The sequence below is a fragment of the Psilocybe cubensis genome, chromosome 11 (assembly GCF_017499595.1).
Source record: "Psilocybe cubensis strain MGC-MH-2018 chromosome 11, whole genome shotgun sequence".
Taxonomy (NCBI): domain Eukaryota; kingdom Fungi; phylum Basidiomycota; class Agaricomycetes; order Agaricales; family Agrocybaceae; genus Psilocybe; species Psilocybe cubensis.
The window spans coordinates 1495817-1519817 of NC_063009.1; the positions used below are offsets into that span (position 1 = coordinate 1495817).

The 24001-nt window shown below is 44.9% G+C and overlaps 9 protein-coding genes across 9 annotated transcripts; 3 read left to right on the forward strand and 6 right to left on the reverse strand.

The window, feature by feature from the left end:
- Window positions 1-1181: 1181 nt before the first annotated feature.
- On the reverse strand, window positions 1182-2619 carry JR316_0011592 (uncharacterized protein; the record flags this gene model as incomplete). The annotated part of the gene is made up of 8 exons (XM_047897239.1): window positions 1182-1450; window positions 1507-1845; window positions 1896-1974; window positions 2025-2173; window positions 2226-2277; window positions 2329-2417; window positions 2471-2483; window positions 2548-2619. 8 exons carry the CDS (start codon window positions 2617-2619, stop codon window positions 1182-1184), a joined length of 1062 nt encoding a protein of 353 aa, XP_047743648.1.
- An 869-nt stretch (window positions 2620-3488) lies between these two features.
- JR316_0011593 (Dehydrogenase azaJ) lies at window positions 3489-4535 on the reverse strand (the record flags this gene model as incomplete). Its single annotated transcript, XM_047897240.1, has 1 exon — window positions 3489-4535. The coding sequence occupies one exon, from the start codon at window positions 4533-4535 to the stop codon at window positions 3489-3491; it is 1047 nt and encodes a 348-aa protein (XP_047743649.1).
- A 487-nt stretch (window positions 4536-5022) lies between these two features.
- Window positions 5023-6025, reverse strand: JR316_0011594 (Dehydrogenase orf1; the record flags this gene model as incomplete). The annotated part of the gene is made up of 2 exons (XM_047897241.1): window positions 5023-5355; window positions 5489-6025. 2 exons carry the CDS (start codon window positions 6023-6025, stop codon window positions 5023-5025), a joined length of 870 nt encoding a protein of 289 aa, XP_047743650.1.
- A 2723-nt stretch (window positions 6026-8748) lies between these two features.
- On the reverse strand, window positions 8749-10379 carry JR316_0011595 (uncharacterized protein; the record flags this gene model as incomplete). The annotated part of the gene is made up of 3 exons (XM_047897242.1): window positions 8749-9434; window positions 9487-10137; window positions 10187-10379. 3 exons carry the CDS (start codon window positions 10377-10379, stop codon window positions 8749-8751), a joined length of 1530 nt encoding a protein of 509 aa, XP_047743651.1.
- A 652-nt stretch (window positions 10380-11031) lies between these two features.
- Window positions 11032-11687, forward strand: JR316_0011596 (uncharacterized protein; the record flags this gene model as incomplete). The annotated part of the gene is made up of 3 exons (XM_047897243.1): window positions 11032-11124; window positions 11187-11533; window positions 11585-11687. 3 exons carry the CDS (start codon window positions 11032-11034, stop codon window positions 11685-11687), a joined length of 543 nt encoding a protein of 180 aa, XP_047743652.1.
- A 528-nt stretch (window positions 11688-12215) lies between these two features.
- Window positions 12216-13975, reverse strand: JR316_0011597 (Hydroquinone glucosyltransferase; the record flags this gene model as incomplete). The annotated part of the gene is made up of 9 exons (XM_047897244.1): window positions 12216-12543; window positions 12602-12672; window positions 12738-12857; window positions 12908-12994; window positions 13061-13283; window positions 13343-13389; window positions 13439-13519; window positions 13583-13783; window positions 13838-13975. The coding sequence occupies 9 exons, from the start codon at window positions 13973-13975 to the stop codon at window positions 12216-12218; spliced, it is 1296 nt and encodes a 431-aa protein (XP_047743653.1).
- A 3116-nt stretch (window positions 13976-17091) lies between these two features.
- On the forward strand, window positions 17092-18449 carry JR316_0011598 (Apoptosis-inducing factor-like protein B; the record flags this gene model as incomplete). The annotated part of the gene is made up of 5 exons (XM_047897245.1): window positions 17092-17578; window positions 17629-17660; window positions 17712-17912; window positions 17973-18257; window positions 18324-18449. 5 exons carry the CDS (start codon window positions 17092-17094, stop codon window positions 18447-18449), a joined length of 1131 nt encoding a protein of 376 aa, XP_047743654.1.
- A 584-nt stretch (window positions 18450-19033) lies between these two features.
- JR316_0011599 (Protein Mo25) lies at window positions 19034-20432 on the forward strand (the record flags this gene model as incomplete). Its single annotated transcript, XM_047897246.1, has 7 exons — window positions 19034-19153; window positions 19223-19283; window positions 19371-19683; window positions 19736-19868; window positions 19923-20132; window positions 20199-20304; window positions 20377-20432. 7 exons carry the CDS (start codon window positions 19034-19036, stop codon window positions 20430-20432), a joined length of 999 nt encoding a protein of 332 aa, XP_047743655.1.
- A 660-nt stretch (window positions 20433-21092) lies between these two features.
- Window positions 21093-23575, reverse strand: JR316_0011600 (Cell division control protein 25; the record flags this gene model as incomplete). The annotated part of the gene is made up of 7 exons (XM_047897247.1): window positions 21093-21360; window positions 21412-21541; window positions 21601-21726; window positions 21781-21892; window positions 21969-22046; window positions 22110-23486; window positions 23543-23575. The coding sequence occupies 7 exons, from the start codon at window positions 23573-23575 to the stop codon at window positions 21093-21095; spliced, it is 2124 nt and encodes a 707-aa protein (XP_047743656.1).
- Window positions 23576-24001: the final 426 nt, after the last annotated feature.

Below are 24001 nucleotides of genomic sequence, written 5' to 3' on the forward strand. Positions count from 1 at the left end.
ACATCTGTATATCTAAGAGTAAAACGGATCAGAAATGACATGCAAATTGGAACGTCGATAGTAGCATACCACCAACGCGTCTCCTAGCCACGTCATAATGCATAGCATAGAATTATGTGCAACGTTATCCCATCTACTGAAGTCAAAAGAATAGGCGAAGGGGCCGTTGGGGTCAAGAACCAAAACAAAGCCACGGATAAAGCGATATAAGTTGACCACTGCTCAGCAGATCTGAATAGGCTGGATCATATTACACAAAAGGAACTAACCCATATGCGCCGTGGCCAAAAGAAACATGGTAATGGTGCCAACCAGGAATACCTTGCATACGAGAAGGGGAGAATACCCCAGTTTATCAAAAAGGCTGCCAATTATGCACATGAATCATTCTGACCTTCGCAGAGCCAGCATTTCCGGACTTTCTATTTAACATAATATAGAGGGCCTCGAAAAAAAGACACGCATAGACGCCTGAAAACAGATAAACGGGAACTTTCCAGAGGTTTCATTCGCCATCAAAGTTTGGAGACATACCGTACAATAGGGACTGAACATAGCGTCAAATAGACACTTGTCAGAGACTCAGAGAACAAGTTGAATGAAGTTGTGGAAATGCGTACCTCGACCCATATTCCAACGGCAAGGGCCGTATCAGCTCTCAAACCCATCTCCCATTGATCTGTGGAATGGACAGTGGTGTTGAAGGAGAGGGTGGTATACACTAAATGACACGTTTCTTAAGGCAAACGCATCTCATATTTCCGAGAATTTATGTCCTGATTGGCACACGCATTTCCGTGCTATTAAAGCTTCAATTTGTTGTATTATTAGGAGACGAATGAGAAACGAATACAAAAAACACCGAGATGTGACGCCTTCCCAAGGCGTTTGCTTCGCACCTTCCCCTTTACATAAATGTTATGATCACTGCAATTTGGATGGGAAATGCTGTCTGGATAGAGTCCAATTGCGCTAAAGAAGCGTCTGAGAGGAGTGGGTGACTCGGAATGATGCGAAAAGGGCCACTTGGAGGGAAATGGAGGGAATATTTGTCCAAACGCTTCGTTTCCGATGTGAATCCGTTATAACGAAGTCCTGTGCCGCCCCGCTGCCAGATTTTGTCAAGTGTTATCCGGTCCCATGTCGTGCTGGGAATACCCGGCATAAAACCGTAGTATACACTACCCCATGTGTAGAAGTTTGTCTCCTGTATGACTTTTTTGGGTATACGATGACGAGTCCAGCGGCTCCGAAGGGTGATACCGGTCCTGATCGTTTGTAGAAACCCTGAAAGTCACACCCGCGACAGGGGAAGAGGATCGGTCCCCATTCATTTCGCTATCACTGGTGTCTTCATCTAGCCAGGCAGGTAAAGTACCGAGACCGGTACCGAAAACGCTCTGTGATTTGGCGACGTGAACGCGAACAGCTATAAGCACGAAAACAATTCCTGAAATAAATTATATCAAGGATTAATCTCATGAGATTCCCACTGAATATACGTACCAACGCTGGGGACAATTGCAGACTGGACGATGAATTGAGCATTGCTTTTCTTGAAGTACAATATAATGACCACTAGGAGCTGGAGAGTGTACACCATTGCGCTCTCAATAATAATGATTAAAATTCGTATCAAGCTGAGCCGAGATCCACGATCCACGACTCCCGACCGACTTGAGGCCTTGTGTTGGAGCCAGATCTTGAAGGCTATCAAGCCCGTCGTTAGCACGTTCTGAGTAAGTGCCAACGGAAATATGGCGTTGAGAAGGGATATCATGGTGGGCACTTTTAGATGGGTATCGTACGGATGTGTGAACCAATATAGAGTGCTAGAATTGATGCCTAAGATAAACATTAGTAAGTTACTTCACCACCCATAATTCACCACTCACCGATAGTGCCAAAGAAGAGCACTAGTGGCAAGGCGACTATCCAAAAATTACAGTCCCAGACGTAATAGCATCGATATATCTGATGGAATTGATCAGTAAAATTATGGATGCTCTGACGGCTGAACTAACCACTAAAGCATCTCCAAGCCATGACATAACGCACATTATCGCATTGGCGGTAATGTTTTCCCATCGTGTGCTGTCAAAAAAGTAATGGAGAGCACCTGCTGGATCGACTCCCAAGATATTTGCTCGAAGGAATCGATACACATTAATCACTGCGTGGTATGATCAACATTAAGGATATATGTGCAGGGGCTCTGCACCCACCGAGGTGCAGTGTAGCGACCATGAACATTAAGATCACGCAGATGAGGAATATCTATCAAAATGCTTTAACCTCTTGCAAACGTGAACAGCGTGATCGACGTACCCAAGCGCTATGAGCGGACTCCATTCGTGCGGTGGCCCTCTTCTTGAGAATCACAGTAATCGCAGATACAAAAAGTGTAACGTAGACCCCTGACAAGCGGTTAAAATTCCACTGTGGATGGTAAAAAAGACATTGCTCTTACCATATAAGAATACCTGGAACGGAAGAAGGGCAAAGTGGTAAGGTTTAAACACAACATGGCTTGAAAAGCCTTCGTACCTCAATCCACACAGCGAATGTGTTTGCGACGTCAAAGGTAATACCGCCAGAGTCTGCGGGTCCTAGTGCCATGTCGAGAGGCTTCGTGGCTTCTGCGACGTGCGTCTGAATGGAAATTTAAAGTGAGTCGATTATTTGTGGCGATTAAGAAGTATTGTTCTTTTATAAGATTGGAATTTGAACATCATGCCTCTGGGAATAGTCCTGAAGTGAGTGGGAAAGGGTATGCCATGTTCAAAGTTTCAATTGAAAGTGTCCTTGCGGGTGACAGACACTTTCGTAATTAAGCGATGTATGTACCGGAACTAGCCGATTGTTGGGCAACCCCTCACCATCACCACCGCTTGGCAGATGTGTGCTTGCACGCAACAGGTATATACATGCAGTAAGGTTCCTTCCAGAAAGAAGAAATTTAACTAACCATGAATTCAATAGGTGCAGTTAATGATACTCGGAGCAACTGTTCTTGAAAGACTGAGGCCTGGACCTAACACAGTCACAGAAATAATTTTTCTGCAGGCAACTGTCGGAACGGCAGTTGCTTTAGGAATGAATGAACGAATATGTAAGTTACGTTTGCGACTAACTGTGGACCCTGATCAGCTCTGTTTATGTTAGCCAGTGCCTTTGCTCCAATTCAAAGTTTTTTCTGATTGGATCAGTTTTATCCAATCCAGGACCCAATCATTGCCAGAACCTACGTGCGTACGGCCAAAGGCTCGGTCAGCTCATTGAATATTGTGATAGGACAGGGACAGAATGCGCTCACCTAGGTCGGACTTGGTATGTGTCATCTCTTTGTCACGCTCAGAGGCTACGGTAATAAATGGTTTACAGTAATCTTTATGTTGGTTAAACCATTTCGTGGAATCGAAGTTTCAGTAATATTGTTCAGTTTTTGAGCCTTCTTTAACTCGTGTATGATAACTACAATTTACTGATCATGATACCTCTACAACTATCTTCACAGCGCTTACGCCCTTCTTCCACTCATCTAGAGCCGAGTTTAGCGCTTTCAAGCCCCCCTCGACAATATGCATTCTCGGGCTTGGTGAATACTCTCCTTTTTCCAGCTTCTCTTTCAGCCAAATTCTGTAGACAAAGTGAATCAGCTCTTGTATCTTTGTTGCGTCTCCTTCTGCCTCTACAAACTTAACCACCACCCCCTCTGCCTTAGGCGAATCCTCGGTCAAGGGTACCGCAGAGGCCAACCTAGCCGGACCCTCTGCTTTGGTTTTTTGTAAAATTTGCTGACATTCCTTCAACTGACCGACTGCATCGTACCCAACTTGAATGACCACCCCGTCCTCCTTCACCGCCCTAACAATGTTGTCGACAACGTTCGGATCTTTATAGTCGAACAGTCTATCGGCCCCCAGGGTACTCAAATAACTGTGGTGCTTTACGCTGGCAGTAACATAAACCTTGAAGCCGAAAGACTTGGCGATTTGGATTGCATTGCTCCCCACACTGCTCGAACCTCCCCATATCAAAACCCCTTTCTTGTCCGCAGGCGTATACTTGGTGCCAAATGCAATACCGGCTTGGTAGAAACCTGCCCATGCCGTCAACACTCCCAGTGGCAATAATGTCGCTTCATTGAACTTTAGCGTATCGGGAATGGGAGTAACAAAGCTTGCAGGGACGATAACGCGCTCCTGGAACGCGCCGTAATCTGGGGCACATCCAAATAAATATGAGGGTGCGAAAGCTGCGACGCGGGCGCCGACCTGGGGTGCGTCGGCTGGTACGTTTGACCCTACCGCTTCGACATATCCTGCGATGTCTGACCCAATGATGGCAGGGTATGCGGCGATTGTAACTCCGTGGTGGCGCTGCTCCCAGTCAACTGGATTGATTGCAATGGCTTTGACGTTGATCAGAAGATCGTTGGGTCCTGGGGCGGGAGTGGGACGGTATGTTATCTCGAGAGGTCCTCCTTGTTTAGGTAGAATGGCTGCAAGGTGTTGGTTGGGGTAAGAAGACATAATGTACGCTCTGAATGTAATGCAATGAAGTCCACTTGAAAAAAGCAGACTCTTATATACTGTTCACCTTTGCAGATCAAAACCCGGTAGCCCTCAAACCTCGAACGGCGAAGTAGACCACTCAACTGTCGCTTATTCATATTTCTTCGCCGTGAACATTCGTAGTCCTGTCTTCATGCTAGCAACCGCCGCTAAAAGAGCTCGGTTTTTTATCTTTAGTCAGCGTTTATTCATTGTTGAAATATGTTGTTCTTCGGAAAGTCGGATACGAGTTAGGCATTAGGGACGTTGCTTTAAATAGCACTTAATAGGCGCCTGTATTTGGCGGCTATCAGGGTGTTGGACGGAGAGATAGAGTGGGAATTAAGGGGAAATTTGTAAATAACGTAAGAGGATATTTGAAGTCTGAACAATACTGTATAACTTTTGCTCGAAAATTGAATAATCAAATTTCTACTACCACTTTAACCCCACTGACACCTTCCTTCTATTCTTCCAAGGCAAGCTGTAGCGAACCCAAGCCTTTCCCAATCACCTGAACTCGGGGGCTGGGTGAAAACTCCGCCCTCTCCAGCCTTTCCTTCAGCCAAACTCTGAAAACGAAATCGATTACTTCATCAAACTTTGGACCAGATGATGTAGGCGCGACAAAGCCGATTTCTATGTCGTTAGTTTTAGGCGACTCCTCCGTCAACGCTGGAGCCGATGCGACTTTGGCGATTCCATTGCCCTTCACCCTTTGCAGAACCTTCAACGTATCTTGGAGGTCGCCAGTTGTGTGATATGCTAGTTGTACTGTCACACCATCTTCCTTTACGGCCTTGTCGATGTCGTCCATGAGTGTGTTGCTCCTATAATCAAATAATCAGTCTGCTCGTCTTCAGATAGTCGTGATGCTTTTTGCTTGCAGTGACATATGTGGTAAATCCGAGCAGTTTGGCAATTTGAATGACCATCGTGCCGACGCTCGATGCACCACTCCAGATTAAGAGACCCTGTTTGTCGGACGGCTTGTATGGAGTGGTAGAAGTAGGGATTCCCAGCTGATACACGATCCCGGTCCAAGCGGTTAAAAGAGCCATAGGAAGTATGCTTGCCTCGTTGAAGCTAACACGTCCATTTGGCAACGGGGTTACAAAATGGTCTGGGACCAGTACACGTTCTTGGAAAGCACCATAATTGGGAGAGCCGTTTAAGAGGAAGGTTGGGGCAAATGCAGAGACGCGAGTTCCCGGCTTGAGCTCCAGAGAGACAGAGGATCCCACCTCAATAATTGTTCCTCCTACATCAGAGCCAATAATGGCGGGGAAAACGTCAATATGGAAGCCAGTGTAACGTTGAAAATAGTCGAGTGGGTTGACTGCGACCGATTTGACTTCAATTAGGACTTCATTTGGTCCTGGAGTGGGAGTACTTCGAGGCTCGATGACAAATGGCGCGCCGACCGATGGGACCATTGCCGCAAGATGTTGACGAGAGGTGTTGGGCATGTTGTTATATGCGATGAAAAGTTAGAGAATCTTGTTGTCTGGTAGTTTCTGTAATCGATTCAGTATTCATCTACCAGGCTTTATAGGTTACCGAGAAGACTAAAACATAGAGAATCGATAATTACTGAAAGCGGGTGGCGACATAATCGCAGCCAATACAAGTGGTAGTAAGCGGCGTCGGAAGTGCAGTGATTCGGAAAGAGCACCGGTAAACTCAAATTTAGTGATGTCATGACTCAAGAGCAAACACCAGATGTCAATTTTATCAACATCTTTGGGAACAGTGCTCGGATAACCTTCGCGGCAGGCTGGACCAGCGAGAGAGCTCCCTTGTTGATGAAACGTAGATCATCGTTTGTGGTGAGTCAGCGAGTGCTTGGCTCTGCCTATTATTAGAACTTTTGCTTCGTGGAGCCGCCTTCAAAATTCAAACCTGCCTTGCTTTTTGAACTTGAAAGTTTCAAGCTTCACCAGTCACTTTTAACGTCCATCACCAAATCTATCAAGAAAGCCAGATTGCTTAAACATCACGCGAAGCTTAACCTTGCGTCACAATCCACATAAAAAATTGATTGTTAAGACAGAAAGTCGAGAAAGTACAAAGACTAGAGTGAAGACATATAGAGAAAGAAAAAGGGGAGGAAAGAGACGAGGGAGATTCCAGAAACATTGTAAGACAGAGACGAGTAGGAAAAAACAAATCAAAAGAAGAGAAAAGGTCTACGGTTAGAATGGTAAGTAGAGAAAATAATTATGTCTCAAGACTGTCCATGTCAAAGTCTAAATATGATGACATGAACGAGCCGAGAGGTAAGTAGTAGGTAAGTATCTATCAGCCGGAATGATAAGTTGACAGGTCTCCAGAGGAGATCGAGCCAACTGAGGGGTTTGAACCTTTTTTTTTTGCTTTTCTTCGTGAATAATGATGAAATGTGATGGTACTGGTGAAATAGCCCCAATCCAAGGAGGGAGATGCGAGTTGTGATCAACAGCGAGGCTGAACGAGGGTATTGATGTCATGAGCCAACTAGAGCCAGGAGGACATCAAGACAGTACAGGTAGTGCATCAGATGGTACGAGACAAGACAGTAAAGCGAATAACCGAGAGACCGAGCGAGAGTTGTCAACGATGAGGGCCAGTAAGCCATCATCGAAGTGATTGGACACTGGATGTGGCCAAAGTGAACGCGGGATGTTTGTTGGTCGTGATCGAAGGCAATTCGGCGCTGCAGACGAAAAGGAGGCAACCCTTAGGCCCTTCGTCTTCGATTCACAGAAGCAAAGAAGTCAACACTCGTCAGCGTTGCTCCCTCACCCTGCGCAATCGAACATCGCAAGGCCCGCCGTGAAGGCTGGATAACTCGTCAGCCATCCAGCCAGCCCGGAAAAGCCTTGCGATGCCGTAGAAAAATCGTCTCGTCAGACGACCTTTCCACAGACGAAACGGAACACTGGAAAGCCCGTCGACTTCCCAGGAACCCTAAGCCACCGAGATGATGCCAAATTTGTTCCGTCCTACGCAAACGCGTATGAAATTACCTGAAGAAAATCACATTAGATTTAGAAAAACATACATATGCACAGATTATGACAACTTACCCATATGATAACGGTGATTACATGTCCATTTCCGATGGACAAAAAAATTTGGTAGGGGGCGCGTTGGTGGATAAATAAATGTAGAGGGTTTCAATCTCTAAGCACGTAGAAAGCAATGATGAACACCTGTAAGACATCAAAAATACAACGTAGCGTACCTCCTTAGCCAACTGAGGGTAACGTCATGGAACAGAGAAGATATTAGCCCCGCCTAGAGAATTGTTTCCGGGGACGTTCGAGTTGGTGGGTAACCGTGAAATGTGTTCGATTTGGAGTGACAATGCCTCCATTGCATTATATTACGTGGCAGAGGCCTCCCCGCTCGTTGTAGAGATCTGAAAGTCGAGTCAGACGCGCATACATTGACATAAAATCATCAAAAGTACGCACGCTTTTTGTTGTTTACTATGTGCAGGATCGATAGAGCCAGTTCGAAGATTCGCAATCCAAGAAGAGTAACAGAAATTTGCCAGAGCGTATTTGGCAGATTCTGTAGTCATAAGAACGTCTCAAAGGACAGATAGGCAGCGTTGCAGAGAGTTTACAAGCTGCTTAGATGTTATGCGAAAGAGAAAGTGGTCTGAATCTGATCATCGTGATCAGCAGCGTAATTATGCATCAAGAAAGGAAGTACTCACCTAAAAGAGTCCTGATTTAATCACCAAACGTGTACGTGTATCCAATGGAGAAGACCATATGGTGGGTCCAGCCACAGTAACAGAAGAGCTCGAGACAAGATATGAACAAAACCAGATAAAGAAGCTAGATGCAAGATGTTCCAAGAGGAGGCTGGACGAGGATAAGAAATAACCACCCGTTACGAGATTTAACAGATAATAGAGATCTCCATGTCCAATCCAATGCTGATGGTAGCCAAGAATTCGAGTAAACAATAGATCCAAAGGATAGACGTCGAGAAAATACATCGTTGAGAAAAAACGAAAATAAAATCCAATGATACAAATCGAGAGACAGAAAAAGGCCAGAGTTCAAATTGAGGACCGCAGATAATTCGCGAAGCTCGAGAAGCCAAAGAACAAAACAGGGTTTGGAGGCCAGGGGCGGTAGATTGTAGAAAGGTCAAGAGACGAAGGTAAAAAAAAAACCAATTTCTTTGATGTTGTTCAGTCTTCAGCGTTGCCCGAATCGCCTTGGAGAGAAACAGAGATAGGAAGAAGTAGTGGGCGAAGGCCTGTGAGAGAATGCCCATTGTGGTCATTGTGGTTGGCCTGCTGGCGCTCCTTGGCAATAGCCAAAAGAGGAGCAGCGTAAGTACAAACATATAGTTGTTCTCGCCCGCAAACATTTTGACGACGCTCTCGGGAGCGTAAAATGGCTGTCGATATCTCGGAAAACATTGCATTATCGGAGTCGTCGTCATCGTCATCGTCATTGCCGTCCTCATCCTCGAGAATGAATGAAGTTTTGTCCTCGTGTTCTCCGCCCTCCTCGTATTGCCCGCCAATGTCGTGGACTTTAGAATCGACAGCGACAATGTTGGCAAGCTCTGGAGAAGAGACTGACTCGTCTTGGGAAATGTAAGAGTCTTGAGAGTACACTGATATAGAATCTGCCACAGAAGGAGAGGACTCAGGAAGTTCCAACTCCATGATGTGATAGACGGCATCTTCTTCCTCAATCATGGGCAAAACAGAGTTGTGGATGTAGTATAAACGTTGAATGCGTGCTTTCCCCTTCGGTCGTCGAACAGGCATGCCATTGGCGTCCATGGTGTACCTTGGGGTGGTAGAATGTTTGACAACATGCTTGGAGATTGACCAGCCCTTCATGGGCATGCGAGTTTGGGTGACTATATAAATCATCAGATAATGAGCGTATAGTTCAAAACATTTTGGTACTACCTGTTGACTTCGGTCGCTCAGAGAGATGTGGGAGAACGACCTTCTTGTGGGGAGGGACAACAAGAGACTTGGTCCCACAGAATGTCTCTTTGCTTGACCGGCGGTCAATTTTGTTCAATGGAAGTAGACGACGAACCGCAGAACGATTGTGGCCAACAGCAGCGGCATCGGCCAAAATGCTTTTGTTGGAATCCGCAAAGTAGAAGTTGAGGTCATTGATATTGTGTGTGGTCGGTCCAATGTTCATAAACTTTTCCGCATAGAACGAGCTTCGGCATTCACCAAAAGGATCGGTGTCTTTTACCATGACTCGCTCGGAGGAATTCTCGAAATCGGCGATATTCCGAGCAGCGGTTGACTTGGTGTTCTTCATGAGAGCCACATCAAAGTAGTCAATGGGCGCTAGCGTGGGGTTAAAAGTGGCGGATCTTTCAATCGGGCCATTGAATGTCGCCCGCCCAACTGAGATCGAATCAACTTGCAGGCCAAACACTGTAGCGCCTTCGATAAAGCGACTGCCCGAGGATTGAGCGCGTTCAACGATGGAAGGGGAAATGCCCATCACGTCCGCGTAGTCAGATATAATATCTTCTTCCATGGCTTCGCGTGTGGCGTTGATGCATAATATTGCTTTTTGGAAAAACTCGAGGACTGGACATGGCATAAGAGAACGCGTCAAAGCAGAAACAAATGGACCTACGCGTTCCACGCGACCTCAATTTCCTTTCAGGGACGCGTTTTTCGGACGCGTGAGGATCAGGGCAAACCAGATTAGGCGCGTCAAGTCCCTCGAAGCCTCCTTCACTGGATGGCCCACATTTTTTGAAAGGGCGGGCAATGTTGAACAGCCTTTGGAAGCCTTTGGAAGATCTTGTTACTTTAGAGAGGTCCATATTTGATATTTGAGGGATGAAAAGTCGGGATGGGGTTTCACAAATATGAGGTAGATGAAAATAAAAGAGCCGCATTAAGCGTGATATCCTGAATTTATAGGACTGAAAGTTGTACGGGTCGAGCCATGGTCGATCGTAAAACATGTCCACACACATTAGCAAAGCAAAATTGTGAGACAGTGGGCCATTTTTCCTTGAGCGTTCAGTGATAAATCACTGTTGTATTGCTTCTTTTTTGTGATATAGGCAACACATGTCTGATGAAACTGCGTAGTGGACTTTGTATAACATCGTGGAAATGAGATGCAAGAGATGCCCAGATCCCATAGCGCAGTATTGAAAAACCTGCAATAACAAAAGAGTCAGGTACATTGAAGTTTTCCAAATCTTCCCTGTAGAAGTCCAGGATGAATCGCCGTATAGTCTTATTGGCAATGTTCGAGATATGACAGTGGTGGAGGCTGGAGCGAGAGTTATCGACGCCAAGCATGAGCAATGATGGGTGCTTGATCCGGGTCCGACTATCCTTCCGAAAGATACACAGCCAAACAGAGAACAAATCTTTCCAGTACAGGCAGTACTCGATTTGTTTTGGACTTAATCATCATTGTTGACAGTAAATCGAACTGTCTCTGCCATTTACAGCCCAACCATGATAACTGATGAAAGTCAACGAAAGTGCATACGCATCACTGGACATGGAAAAATGAAGCAATGGGTCGCCAATTCACTTGCCTTCCTGGAGGTGCGTTGCATGCTATCCAACACTTTTCGTCGAATCAAATCATTTCCATTCTCTTTCTTCAGAGTTCAGACGAAAACAAATTACTAATATTTCATACCCTGCCTTCTGAATTAGACCCCCTGATGAGTCTTGGAGAAGAATCTGGCAAACAAGTAACCCACAAAGCTGCTTCCACGTCGACAGACCTTATTCCACGGTTAATATCAGTTGTTGAGATCATCAAACGCGAATACGTGAAAAATTTAGAATCGAAGCACACAATACGCATGACTGGACTGCATCAATACAACGAAATGGGAAGCCTACAGGCGCTAGGAGTTAGGGTTACGCCAGCAGAAGGTGCATTCGAGGAAACGGCTGAAGTTACTAGGTCGCGGACAATAATTCAGGCCCTTGAAGGAAAGAATCAGTGAGTACTTCTTTTTAATTTCTCGTTCTCACTTAAACTTTCGCACCAAAGCCCACGACAAAGCCGAACCCCTTTCATGCGCGTAACATTATCCCTTACTGAACTCCCCGAGTTAATTGAAAATGGCGCTACGTACATGAATTCCTACCCATAATTGGTCGTCCATTAACTCGCAGCAGATATCAACCTCCAACAAAACGAAATATGTCTAGATCAGCAAAAATGCGAGCGAAGAAACGGGTGAAGAAAGCCAAAGCCGTTGCCGCTGCCGCCGAGGTCGATAACGTCGATATGGCCGTCGATTGTACGTCTCAGGGTAAACCTACAAATCTGTAACGAACTGTTAGTTTTACTTTTCGATTGTGACAGTGTGCTCAATCCCGTTCATCATACGAATTATTTACATACTAATCTGTGACCTTTGACTAGAGTCCAGTTTGTAGCGTCTTACGTCTGCATTTCACACATACTTGAAGCTGCATCCGGACTCATGAGAGTATCCCTTCTCCTCCATTTTGTCCTCTAATTTTTTCTTCAGAATGTCGGGGTATACCTGAGACTCTTTTCATAGAGTCTACTCGCTCACAACCTGGACTGACGCGTAATGTCACGACACGTGGTGCTGTCACAGTCTCTTGTACCGTATGCAAATATTGCTATGAACGCTGCCATTGACATATAATTAATCACGTCCAGAATACGTGTCCAGGAAAGCTCGTAAATCCCGAGCGGCAATACCATCTTCCTTCCATGCATTCGAAAGTTTCGCCTGCACGGCCTCGGCATTTTTGCGCAGTTCCACTCCCTTCGGACCACGACATGCGTCAATCACCTCCCTTATCTCGATGCCCACAGCCTCCCTGGTACCTTTAGGCGCGCGGCCCAATCTGTACAGAGGCTTGAGTCCCGATTCTCCTGTCCTGATCTCAATCAGTTCGAATGACACTTTGAGATTCTCCGTAAGGTGGGCGGCGGCAGCTGGCTGATCCGCGTTGAAGGGCCATATTACCCTGGAAAACATTGTGGTCAGGATGCAGTTTAGAAAAACATTCAATGGAAGTGCTGTACAGAGGTATAGCATTGCTCAATGATTCAACGATGCTGCCGTTACCGCCATGACTGAGGAACCATCCAGTGGCCTATGTCGCAAAAGATACTCAAGATATTAGATTTATGTCAGAAGCATGGAATTAAAAAAATATACCTGATGACTTAAGATATATGGCTGTGGTGCCCACTTCGACAGCAGCCCAACGCCCGAAGAGTTGACCTTGGCTACCAGCTTGTCTGACAAGGTTGCAGCAGGCGAAGCATATGCGAATATCTGGGCGATATCACGTTAATTCATAACCCAATGTGATTAAAATAACTAACAAATGGAAATTGCTTCTCTAACAGAGCATCAATTACTTCTTCTACATAGTCAGGGGCTGTAGGCCAAAATGCCGTGCCAAATGATATCTAAAGTGAAAGTGGCTCGGATTAACGCTGAAAGAGAACTTGAAAACGAAGTCTCACATATATTACTGATTTCCCTCCAAACCTTCGAAGCTTGTCGTCTAGAAATATCTCAATTTCTCCATGACTTTTGGAGACAGTGGCATCGAATGCTGGGGATGGAGCTAAAAGTGGGCCTACGACATACATTTCCTTTTCTAGGTTGCCCCAGAAGGATTTTGCAGCGTCTATTGAAACCTCCTCAAGCGCATATGGGGACGCGGCAATAATGCCTTGGGCCTCTTTCAAAAACCTAGACACAGCGTATGTCACTATCTTCCATTTTAGCTATGAAGAAAAAAATGTGCATACTTTGCTGATGCCGCTAGAATTTTAAAAACAGGGCTAGTCGTTGCGGGCTGAGAATATTTAGAGGAGCTGGGGTCTAACTTGAAACTAAAGCAGTACCTTTTGGGGGCAAAATTCGTAGTCATACATAGCAGGAAGACCCGGAATTTTCAGTAACTTTCCTTCGCCTTCAAACAAGATCTTTGACAAGTAACGAGTGAATGAAAATATTTGTCTGCGCATGATGCCGTCAAAAGAATGTACCTTTAAACCTGCCTCCGAGGTCGTTACCCCAGTGAGGGTAGCTTCCGCCGCAGCCCTGGACTCAAACTCTCCGAGGCCCCCGATTGTGTCGTCCCCAAAGAAACGAATGAAGGTAGACACACCACCCGACATCCAGGTAAGTACTGGGACGGTGGAACCGCTGATGCCTTGAGTAATTCTGAACTCTGCCAGACAAAATAACTAATAGGCGTGTTGTCAGATTGTAAGCTTGAATAAGGGATATACTTCACATACATCGAGAACAACTGCTGCGGGTACAGGAAGGGCATCGAAGACCGTGCCTTTAACGGCGCATGTAACCGGCTTTGCTTCGTAGAGGAGTCGATAGTATCGCCCATAAGCTGCAGTGGATTTCCCCCAGATTTCTGGCATTGTTCCGCTTGCGTCCTGGAACGTAGAAAGTAATCTGCACACACACTGAGTTTCAATTCAACATTTTCATTAAATGTTAAAACCTGATGCGTTTGAACGCTTTAGTTTGTGGTGTTCCGGTATGGCTGCCCAAGTGGGGAAATATTCCCCGTAAACTTATTTAGGTATTTTTCTTACTGCGTGAATTTGTAAAAAATATGTTGGAGCGCGGAAACATTTTTTGATTGCGCAGATTGTTTTCTAGCTTAGCCGTAAATATATTTGATTGCGCGGAAACATATTTGACTGCGTGGAAACATATTTTGGACATATTTTGCTAGCGCACGTAAATTTTTACTGCCCTCAATTATATTTAATGCATAAATCTCATGCGCGTAGAAACATTTGAGCCCCAAACAAATCTTTCGATGCGCGGAAAACATTGTTCAGTTGCACTATTTCTAGCCTAAAGTGACCAGCCGTTATGCCGAGATTATGTAAAATGATCTAACATGGCACCTCGGCACATCAAAACAACTTCAAGCTCCGACAGTTGTATACACAATGCATGTTTATTCTATCTATTACTGCCTTCTAGGACAAAATAACAATTTCTGCAGTGCTTTACATGTAACATTAGCACATTCCCAGTTGTTCTGGGGTCTCCCCATTAGTGGTGCAGCTAGTGCGCCATTTCAGACATCTCTAGCATTGTGTGAAAAAACCTCATCAATCGTGGGAAAGACATCAATCAGTGCATTCTTGAGCGCATTTGTGCATTTGGAGAGCCGGGAATAGGAGAATAAGATTGCAAAGCATGGTAAGATATGTATTACATAGATATCCATGAGAATATGTCAAAATATTACCCACAACTACTGTGTACAAAGTAAAGTATTAGCAACGGCCATCACAATTGCGCATCAGTGGCTGTGCAAGAAAGCGACACTTCACGTTCAAGCAACGTTCACGGCGATTTCAAGACGATTATCCCACATTACTTGATTAAAACAACAATAATATATCTCAAAAGAGTGTAGATTAGATATACTAAGAAATTTGTAATTAAATGAATGTGGGTTAGCCTTGCAATACACAATCCTCAATATCACTGTCAGGTGGAGCTTGAACTCGTTTAGGTGTGCCGAGGTGCCATTTTAGATCATTTTACATAATCTCGGCATAACGGCTGGTCACTTTGGGCTAGAAATAGTACAACTGAACAATGTTTTCCGCGCATCGAAAAATTTGTTTGCAGCACAAAATGTATCTACGCGCACAGGGTTTATGCATTAAATATAATTGAGGGCAGTAGAAATTTATGTGCGCTGGCAAAATATGCCCAAAATATGTTTCCGCGCAGTCAAATATTTTTATGGCTAACCTAAAAAACAATCTGCGCACTCAAAAAATGTTTCCGCGCTCCAACATAGTTTTTACAGATTCACGCAATAAGAAAAAAACCTAAACAAGTTTACGGGGAATATTTCCCCACTTGGGCAGCCATATTCCGGAAGATTGCGCAGAAACTTCCGCAAAAGCCTTGTCTAGAAGGTTTGGTGCAACCATGATGGTCAGAATAGCAGATTCGCGTTCCTGAACGATTCGTGTTGCAAATATGCAAAGAGGTTTGACATGTCCTATAAGCAAGTTGACGTTAACTTGAGTAAGGTAGAATTAAACCCATGTCTCACCCCATTGAGGTGTTGTGGACAAAAGATAATGAACAACAGGCATTGAGTCGAAAACAATGATTTGGGATGTGGTGAAGGCCTGACTCTAAAGTGTCTCGCGGGTTTTTATACCAAAGGCGAATTATGCGTGAAGAATGCGGCATTCAAAAACTGAAATGGTCGCTTTTTGCTTTAATCCCATGTTTCAGAGGTATTCTAAGAGCATCATCACCTTCCTGTTATTGGCTAGAGAAAGGAGATGATCCTTCAGATTCTAGATTAGTGCAAGTCCAATGACCGACATTTAATGGCTGTCGCGCTCGCGCAGACTGAGAGACTGATGTTTGACGAACGGCCATCATGATAGGAGATCCAGCCTTACTTTTGTGACTAAATATCAGGGCGCAGATAGACTCTTTGGAGTAAAACTGAAGAACCACGAGACGCGATCCTGGTAACATCGAGAGGTTAGCCGCGGTATATGCATATGGCTTGCGTCAGAGATCGGCAGCGTAGGCTGATCGAATTCACGGAAGTGGTTTGCGGTGATCGACCTGTCGGTCCTCGGGTAAAAAGGGTAGCTGGTTTAGAACTTTGAGAAAAGGAAGGTTGCCAGAGACGCATTGGTACAATATACATCAAGTACAATGCAACTGCGGGTTAAAACTTGAAGTCAACATTTATATTTAACCTTTACGGTTCATCGTGATCACATACCGCTCATCCATGTCAGATTCCATGCCATCAGCAAGCAAAGAGTAAGCTGGAGATTGCCAGTGCTTCGTTGTTATGTCTTCGTGAGTTTTCATTTAGAGTATACCACATGGTGGTCTTTATCAATATGTATCGGATATTCAATCGGAATTTGAACATTCCGTTTAATTCTTGTCAATTTCCACGGTCTTTCCACAGCCACTGAACGAGCCTCAGCTGCTGCGATTATTATGCTTACGTCCACTTTACGTTTATACTTGGATTCCACATTGAAGATGAGCTCTACGAGGCGAAATAGGTGAATTCATTCTACCAACTTGATAACTTATCAGCGCTTTGTAAAGGGGTACAAACGTCACTGAATATCCACGACTCTCGGCCCATACTGTACACCGCTGCAACTTCTGGGTTGATATTCCCATACAGATTACACTGGTACTCATCATTGTGAAAACAGCTCCATCGTGTCCAACTCGTTGTCTAAATTCGTTAATTAATTTTGGATTGCCCCTCCGGTATACCGTTTGGCAACTTTTGCCGTTCCAAGTATGGTGACCCGACAACGTATCCCGGTATTCCGGGCAGCGATCTACATCGCTTTCGTGTGACTATCCTGCCTTGGTGGAGTTCTTCATAACGGCGCGAGGGACGGATACCGAGTGCCCTTGACATTGATTCCACCTTCGCTCTTCTCACTGCTACCACCACTATCGTATAGGGAACTTTCATTGCTGCCCTCCGCAGTTAACGATGTTTAACATGGCACAAAAACCCAACATTGTTATTGTGGGTGGAGGAGGCTGCGGAGCTCAGGTTGCACGCTTGCTTTCTACTAAGTTGAAGCCGGAGGAATACAATATCTTACTCGTCACCGCCCGCCCATACTATACCCATCTTCCCGCATGGATTCGGATGTCTGTCACGTCTGAGGGTCACCTCGAGGATCGCGCCCATATAACCTATAACTACCTTTTCGTCAATGGGAACGGACAATTCGTCATCGGAAAGGTCGTGTCCATCACCACAGAGGAGGGAGACAAACCTGGCTTTGTGACCCTTGAATCTGGAGAGACTGTCGACTATTCCATTCTCGTACTTACCCCTGGAAGCCTCTGGGAGGGTCCATTGAATATTCCTGATACAAAGAAGGAAACGGTGGACCATCTTCAATCCTGGAGGAAGAAGTTCAAGGAGTCAGATGATATTGTTTTAGTGGGTGGTGGTGCTGTTGCACTAGGTGACTATCAACTTTTTATCTGCAGTACCAATAATTAAATTTGTTAATAGAATACGCCGGAGAGCTCAGGGACATGTCTCCAGTGAGGAAGATTTTATAACCAAGCTGTTTGTGGATTCTGATAACCTCCCAGACAAAACGCATAACAATTGTGCACGGCCAAGAACTTATGCTTAATGACGCATACCCGAAATATTTTAGGAAGGATGTGGCAAAGGACATCAGCAAGCGCGACGTGGAGGTCATACTCAACGACTGGGTCGATGACATGGATATTTCCGAAGCGGGTACCATCAAAACGCGGAACGGGAGGAAGCTTGTCGCGGATCTCGTTGTGAGTGCTTCTGGTAAACTTGAAGAATTGGAGCAAGATGTTCAATAACTCCTCCATCAGGTTCCCTGTCGTGGACCGAGTCCCAACACTAAGTTTGTTACTCTCGTGCCAGGTACACTCTCCGACGAAAATCGCATTAGGGTGTCATCCACGCTTCAAGTCTTTAAATACCCTCGTATTTTCGCAGGAGGTGATGCCATTGAATGGGACGAGCAGAAGCAAGTGGGGAAATATCACACCCATGCCTCGATCATCGCAGCCAATATCGTTACTCTCCTCAAGAAAAAGCAGCCTGCCGCACTATATCAGGGATCCTTCGAGATGATATCGATTTCCAATGGCAAGGTCTGTTCCGTTTCCCATTTGGAATCGATATATGTATATGTATGAATAACATATCTCTTCCTATAGAACTTGGGTTCTAGCTACTGGAGTATCTTCTGGGGACCGACGTTCGGCGATTTTGTATCTTCGACAATGAAGTCGAAAGACCTTTTCCTGACCTGGACACGCAAGAGTTTGGGTTTGTCGTCATAACTGTATCGCCTGATGAGGCTTTAAATATCGAAATGTGCTACATAGACTTATTCATGAGTATTTTAGCTTGTTGCTTTCTGACAACATAGATGCACCGGTCTTTTTTTCCTTCGTACTTTATCGCCGTTTAATCTCATTTGGTACTATGTAGCGTTCAATCAACGTCTGGATCACTTGAAGTTGTTTCATGTTACATTCACTTTTGTTCTATCGCCTATGAAAGCCATTTGCTGTTAGTCTTACTGATCAATTTTATGCGAGTTATTCATATCCCAAGTTTGCTATTTTGTGAATCGTCATTTTGAGTCAGACGCCAGGGGATCAAGCACTACCAGGTCGAAGGCCATAGCGAGCACGACATGTCATTTAGCGGGATTTCGGGCCGTACCCCGGAAATGAACCTCGCACCCGAAAAAGGCAATCCGTCGGTTGCGCCTGAGGTTACCGATCTGGGCAGCTGTGAACTTCGGAAAACAACTTGGTTCCTGCCACCACCATCTATCTCATACCCTTTCTCTTACTTCTGTATATCTCTTTTTTTAGCTTGTTATATACGATATACCAAAGGATCTTGACTTCATACCATGAATTTCTTCAAGACTAAGCCAAGAACTCCGCCTGATCTTGTTCGGGGTCTACGTGACGCAATAAATCGATTAGAGTCGGGTGCCCCTGGAGGAGAGACCAGGAGAAAGGCGAGTTTAGTCTGTGGGGTGATCTCTGAGTGTTGTGTAGACTAATGTATGCGTGTGACCACGCGTGATAACTCGCAGGCTACCGAAGATGTCTCAAAGAATTTGCAGCAGATTAAGGGTATTCTCTACGGCGATGGTGGTGAGTCAGGCCACGGTGCTCATCAATGATAAGCCCTTCTGATCTCATGTTACTCGATACCTCTATCTTTTGCTGCGTTACCGATAGAACCAGCGCCGGAACTTGTTGCCCAACTAGCACAGGAAACGTACAACACAGACTTACTCCTCCTTCTTGTTCAGAACATCTCGCGGTTTGAGTTTGAGGCGAGAAAGGACGTCGTACAGATTTTCAATAACCTGCTTCGTCGACAAATCGGCTCGCGATGGCCAACTGTAGAATATCTCTCAGGAAAGCCTGAGGTTATCTTCGCAGCGCTAGGGGGCTATGAGAACGAGGAAGTAGCTTTGAACACGGGAATGATTTTGAAAGAGATGTTGAGGCATGAGCAACTTGCCAAGATTCTGTTACACTCCGAACAGTAAGCAAACTCTTGCCCATTACAACATTCCCAATAAACGATTTTGTCTTAGATTTTACAAGTTCCCACACTATATCGAAACCACAACCTTTGGTATTTCATGCGACGCTTTTGCGAACCTCAAGGAAACTCTGACACGACACAAGCCTATGGTGGCTGAGTATCTTGATAAGAATTATGACAGAGTACGTAAAATCAGATGACTTCCATGGTATTCGGCTCTGACATCAGAAGTTCAGTTTTTCTCCTCTTTCACCACCCTTATTCTTTCCAATAACTATGTGACCAAACGACAGTCGTTGAAACTTCTCGGAGAAATTCTCCTGGATCGGGCCAACTTCAACGTCATGACACGCTACATTGCTAATGAAGCAAATTTGAAGATGATGATGAACCTTCTCAGGGATAAAAGCAAAAATATCCAGTTTGAAGCGTTCCATGTGTTTAAGGTAAATATATGCGCATTGTGTGACATATTTATCTTTCCATTACTATGTACTAATCATATTGCTTAGGTTTTTGTGGCGAATCCCAAGAAACCACCGCAGATTGAGAACATCCTGAGGAGAAATAAGGAAAAGTTACTGAATTTTTTGAAGTCTTTCCATAACGACAAAGAAGGTAAGTAAACAAATTGATACTTTTGATGCGACTTCACCTGATATCTTATTTATCCGTGCTGTATTGTAACAGATGAACAGTTCAGTGACGAGAAACAGTTCCTCATCGTTCAGATTCAGAATTTGTGAACGGCCCGTGTTTCCGGGTCTCTCCTTCTGGTCGATGTCAGCCCATCTTCCAAACATTCAGCGCCAATGTTTCTGTCATTGCGGATCTTAATATGGATATCTTGACCCACCATCTCGCTGCCTTTACCTTTCGTCGTCGTTTTGTTACAAGCCATCGCATTTGTCCTGCTTTTCCATCACATCATCATCCACTCATCGTCCTGTGTCAATTCTTGGTGTCTCTGTTCTGTTTATCCGTTTTCTCGTCTCCAATGATCCATACATCCTAGGCATACCAAACCTCGGCCTTTTTACCAGTGCAATATCGAAATGAACTGTACACTACGTCATGCATCTTTTATTACTTCCATCAATATCCGATCAATGCACAAGGTCACTATTTTCTATTTTTCCTTCGATTGCATCAGTCTTCACGAAATCATAATGATTAACATTTTCCTTCCACTTCACTTTCTTTTTCCGGATGTATTTCATATTTGAATGTGTCGGAGGTCGAAGGTTCACTTTTATATGTCGATAGTAAGTATGTACACTATGATATGCTTGCATTGTATCTTACAGCGTTCGGTGGTTTGGTGCCAGTGCAGCGTCTGGCTATTGTACAAAGAGAAGAATATGTATCTACAGAAAGATTGTGTGCATGCCGAAGAGTTGAATATTTTAAACATTGATGGGCGGTGAATTATTTTCTGCTGCCTCGGCCCACCATTGGGATCCAAAAGAATCTTGCGAGCACGCATGTCGGGTGTAGAAGAGGCCGTAATCCGTCGACCCCGTCCTAGACGAAGGTAACGAGTAAAGCGAGATATCCCTGGTGGCAGTATTGATGCTTATCGACGACTCTTCAACACGATCAGACTTAGAGTCTGATGTCTCAACGATGATAGAGTCGTGGGCAATCGTAGCACTCACAAGCGCATGTTCATGGCTGGGAATTAATAGGTGAGCATTAAAAGCAATGTGTTTGCCCATTGCGCACCTGTGAATAGGATACTGTAGAAATTGATCTGGTGTAGCGTTCAGTGTGATGGTGGCAAAGCAGAACGTTAGGTACTCTTGAACTTCAGGTATAGGTTTAAGGCTATACGGTACTTGGAACGCTAACAGATCTATAATGCACGCATTGTCATTTTTATTATATTAAGTTAGTACTGATACATGCACTCACTTTGCACAAGTTTGGCGATTTCTCGATATTTTCCGAAATTGATGAGCCGTGAGGGTGAAGGATGAATAGAACTGATATACGAAGGTGCGTCTCTTTGGCAAAAAATGATATCATACATATGCCGACCTTTAAGTCATCAATTAAAACATTGACTTGCACTGGGACTCCACTTATACGCACTCAGAATCGGAATGGCAGGGGGCGTTGTCTCGTTTAACCGATTTTGGTATCTTTCGGGGTCTGCAAGGAAATTTAGGTTCTCGGCCTGTTCCCTCTGTTTCTGTGTCAAGGCCTGAAGGAGAATTGTCAATGAGTGCTATAAACACGCAAAGAATTTTGCCTACGGAACGCAACAATTGAGACCATACCGACCATATGCTATCGTTCGGTTTCAAGGCCGCCATGATTGACCGGCATGTTGAAAAGTTATTCAACTCAAGACAGCACTGGAACGGTATGGCGATGAGTCAGAAAGCAACACGCAAATGATAATTGATATGAAAGCTTACATTGGCTAGCTGTATAAAGAATTTGAACACCCGTCTAGTCTTCTTGTGTTCCGCCTCTTTAGCAACGTTCTCAGTGACCCACTTGCTGATAGCTGTACTGATGGTCATAATAGTTTCCACACCTCTTGCTGAGTTTTTACCCGCTTGGTCTGCTCCTAGAATTTCCGATGGTCGAAGAGCGCAAAAGAGGTTCGATTCCATGATAGTAAGCTGACGAGCAAGCTCTAGAGGTTCAAACATAGTGATTGAAATATCATCAAACTCTTTCTTCTGTAAAGATGCTAGTAAAGGCTTAGATATGATAGAGGCTGGAAATGAAGGAGCTTGGTTGACTGAGTATCGTCTTGGTGTTGGTGGTGTAAAGTTCACGTTTGGATCTATTTTTGATTCAGAAAGACCCCGTGCGCGTTTGACAGTGACAGTTCCTGGAGATAGCAAACGCTGTGAAACAACTTGTAGAAGATCAAGTGATATGGCTTTTGACTTGTCGAGAAAGTCGGCCGTCTCCTTGAGAAATCCTTCCAAGAGATGTAGAACTGAATCATCAGAGGATTCCCAATGGTACTGAATCCAGGTTTTGATCAAATTCAAAACTCTTAGCCGTACCGGAATCCACTTCCGATGCTGCCACATGTGTAACCGCTCCTGCGAAAAATTGGACGGTGGTACCAGGTTCCACCTTGTGATGGCGATCTCCAGCAGTTCCGCAGCGGAGGAGAATAACCTGAAAGTCATGAAAAAGGTGGCTGAAAAGGCCTGATCGACAAGAGAATCGTGGGGTGTCATTTCCTCTACTAGGGCATCCATAGTGGCATAAAGCAGAGTGCCATCGTCGCTATATTCGATGTCTTTCCGTTGTAAGAAATATTCGGACGAGGGCTTCAGATACGCCAATGCATGTCCACTTTTCAAGATATCCTGCGTCATGATGTCATATTCGACGGTGATGATTTTCTGTCCGTTAGAATTTTCGAAGTTATAGCCACATTCGTCGGCTGTGAATACCAATTCCTGAACCAGAGATGCGAGTTGTTCGCTAGTGCCGAGCAGTTGTACAGTTCCATTCTCCCGTTCATCTTCCACGATATCTTCCATCAGGACATCCTGAGATTGAGTAATCAGTGTGTTGAGTGTATCCAGCACGCTTTCTCGCTGCTTCGCCAATTTAAGGAGACGCTGGCGAACCCTGACAGTGTTAGTGTTGTGTTGCAAGACATCTGTCGTGCGCAGAAGGGTTCTAACGCAATAACTGACGCGTCTAGTGCACAACCTAATGATAGGTAGCCGATTTGTGATGACTGCGTGTTCCAGGTTCTTCAAGCTCTGTCGTATATCTTCCAAGTCTACACCGTCAGGGAGAACATCGATGTCTTGGGCCTACGAATGTTGAAACTGGTCGAATAAAATCATTTCGAAAAACAAAAACAGCTTACATTCTCATGATCCGTGTAGTGTGAATTGCTCATAGCGACTCGGGGTGTGGATGGCAAATGGATTAGCTCAACAATTCGTTCGACTGTGATGGCTCAACTGGGGCGATATAGGGTATTGAGGAAATTGGATGTTGGCACAAGCCTGAAGATGGTATTGGGCCCAAATTGGGCCTGGATAATGCTACTGGTTGTCAAGTTCAAGCGTCTCGTGTCCATCGTCCTGGGAGATCGGGGTGTGACCCTGTAATTCAAAAGGTTCTAAAATATCGTTCGTCACCAACAAAACATCACGATCAGACCGTGTCCAAGGATCAGACAAAAGTATAGAAGTATATAACACTGCCACAACCCACAGTATATATAGGTCCCGATCAATACAAGTGTTGCCGACGTAGTGCCTGTGTACAGCAATTTAATTATAAACGAACCTTCAGCGGTGGGCATGCGCTACACAAGTCG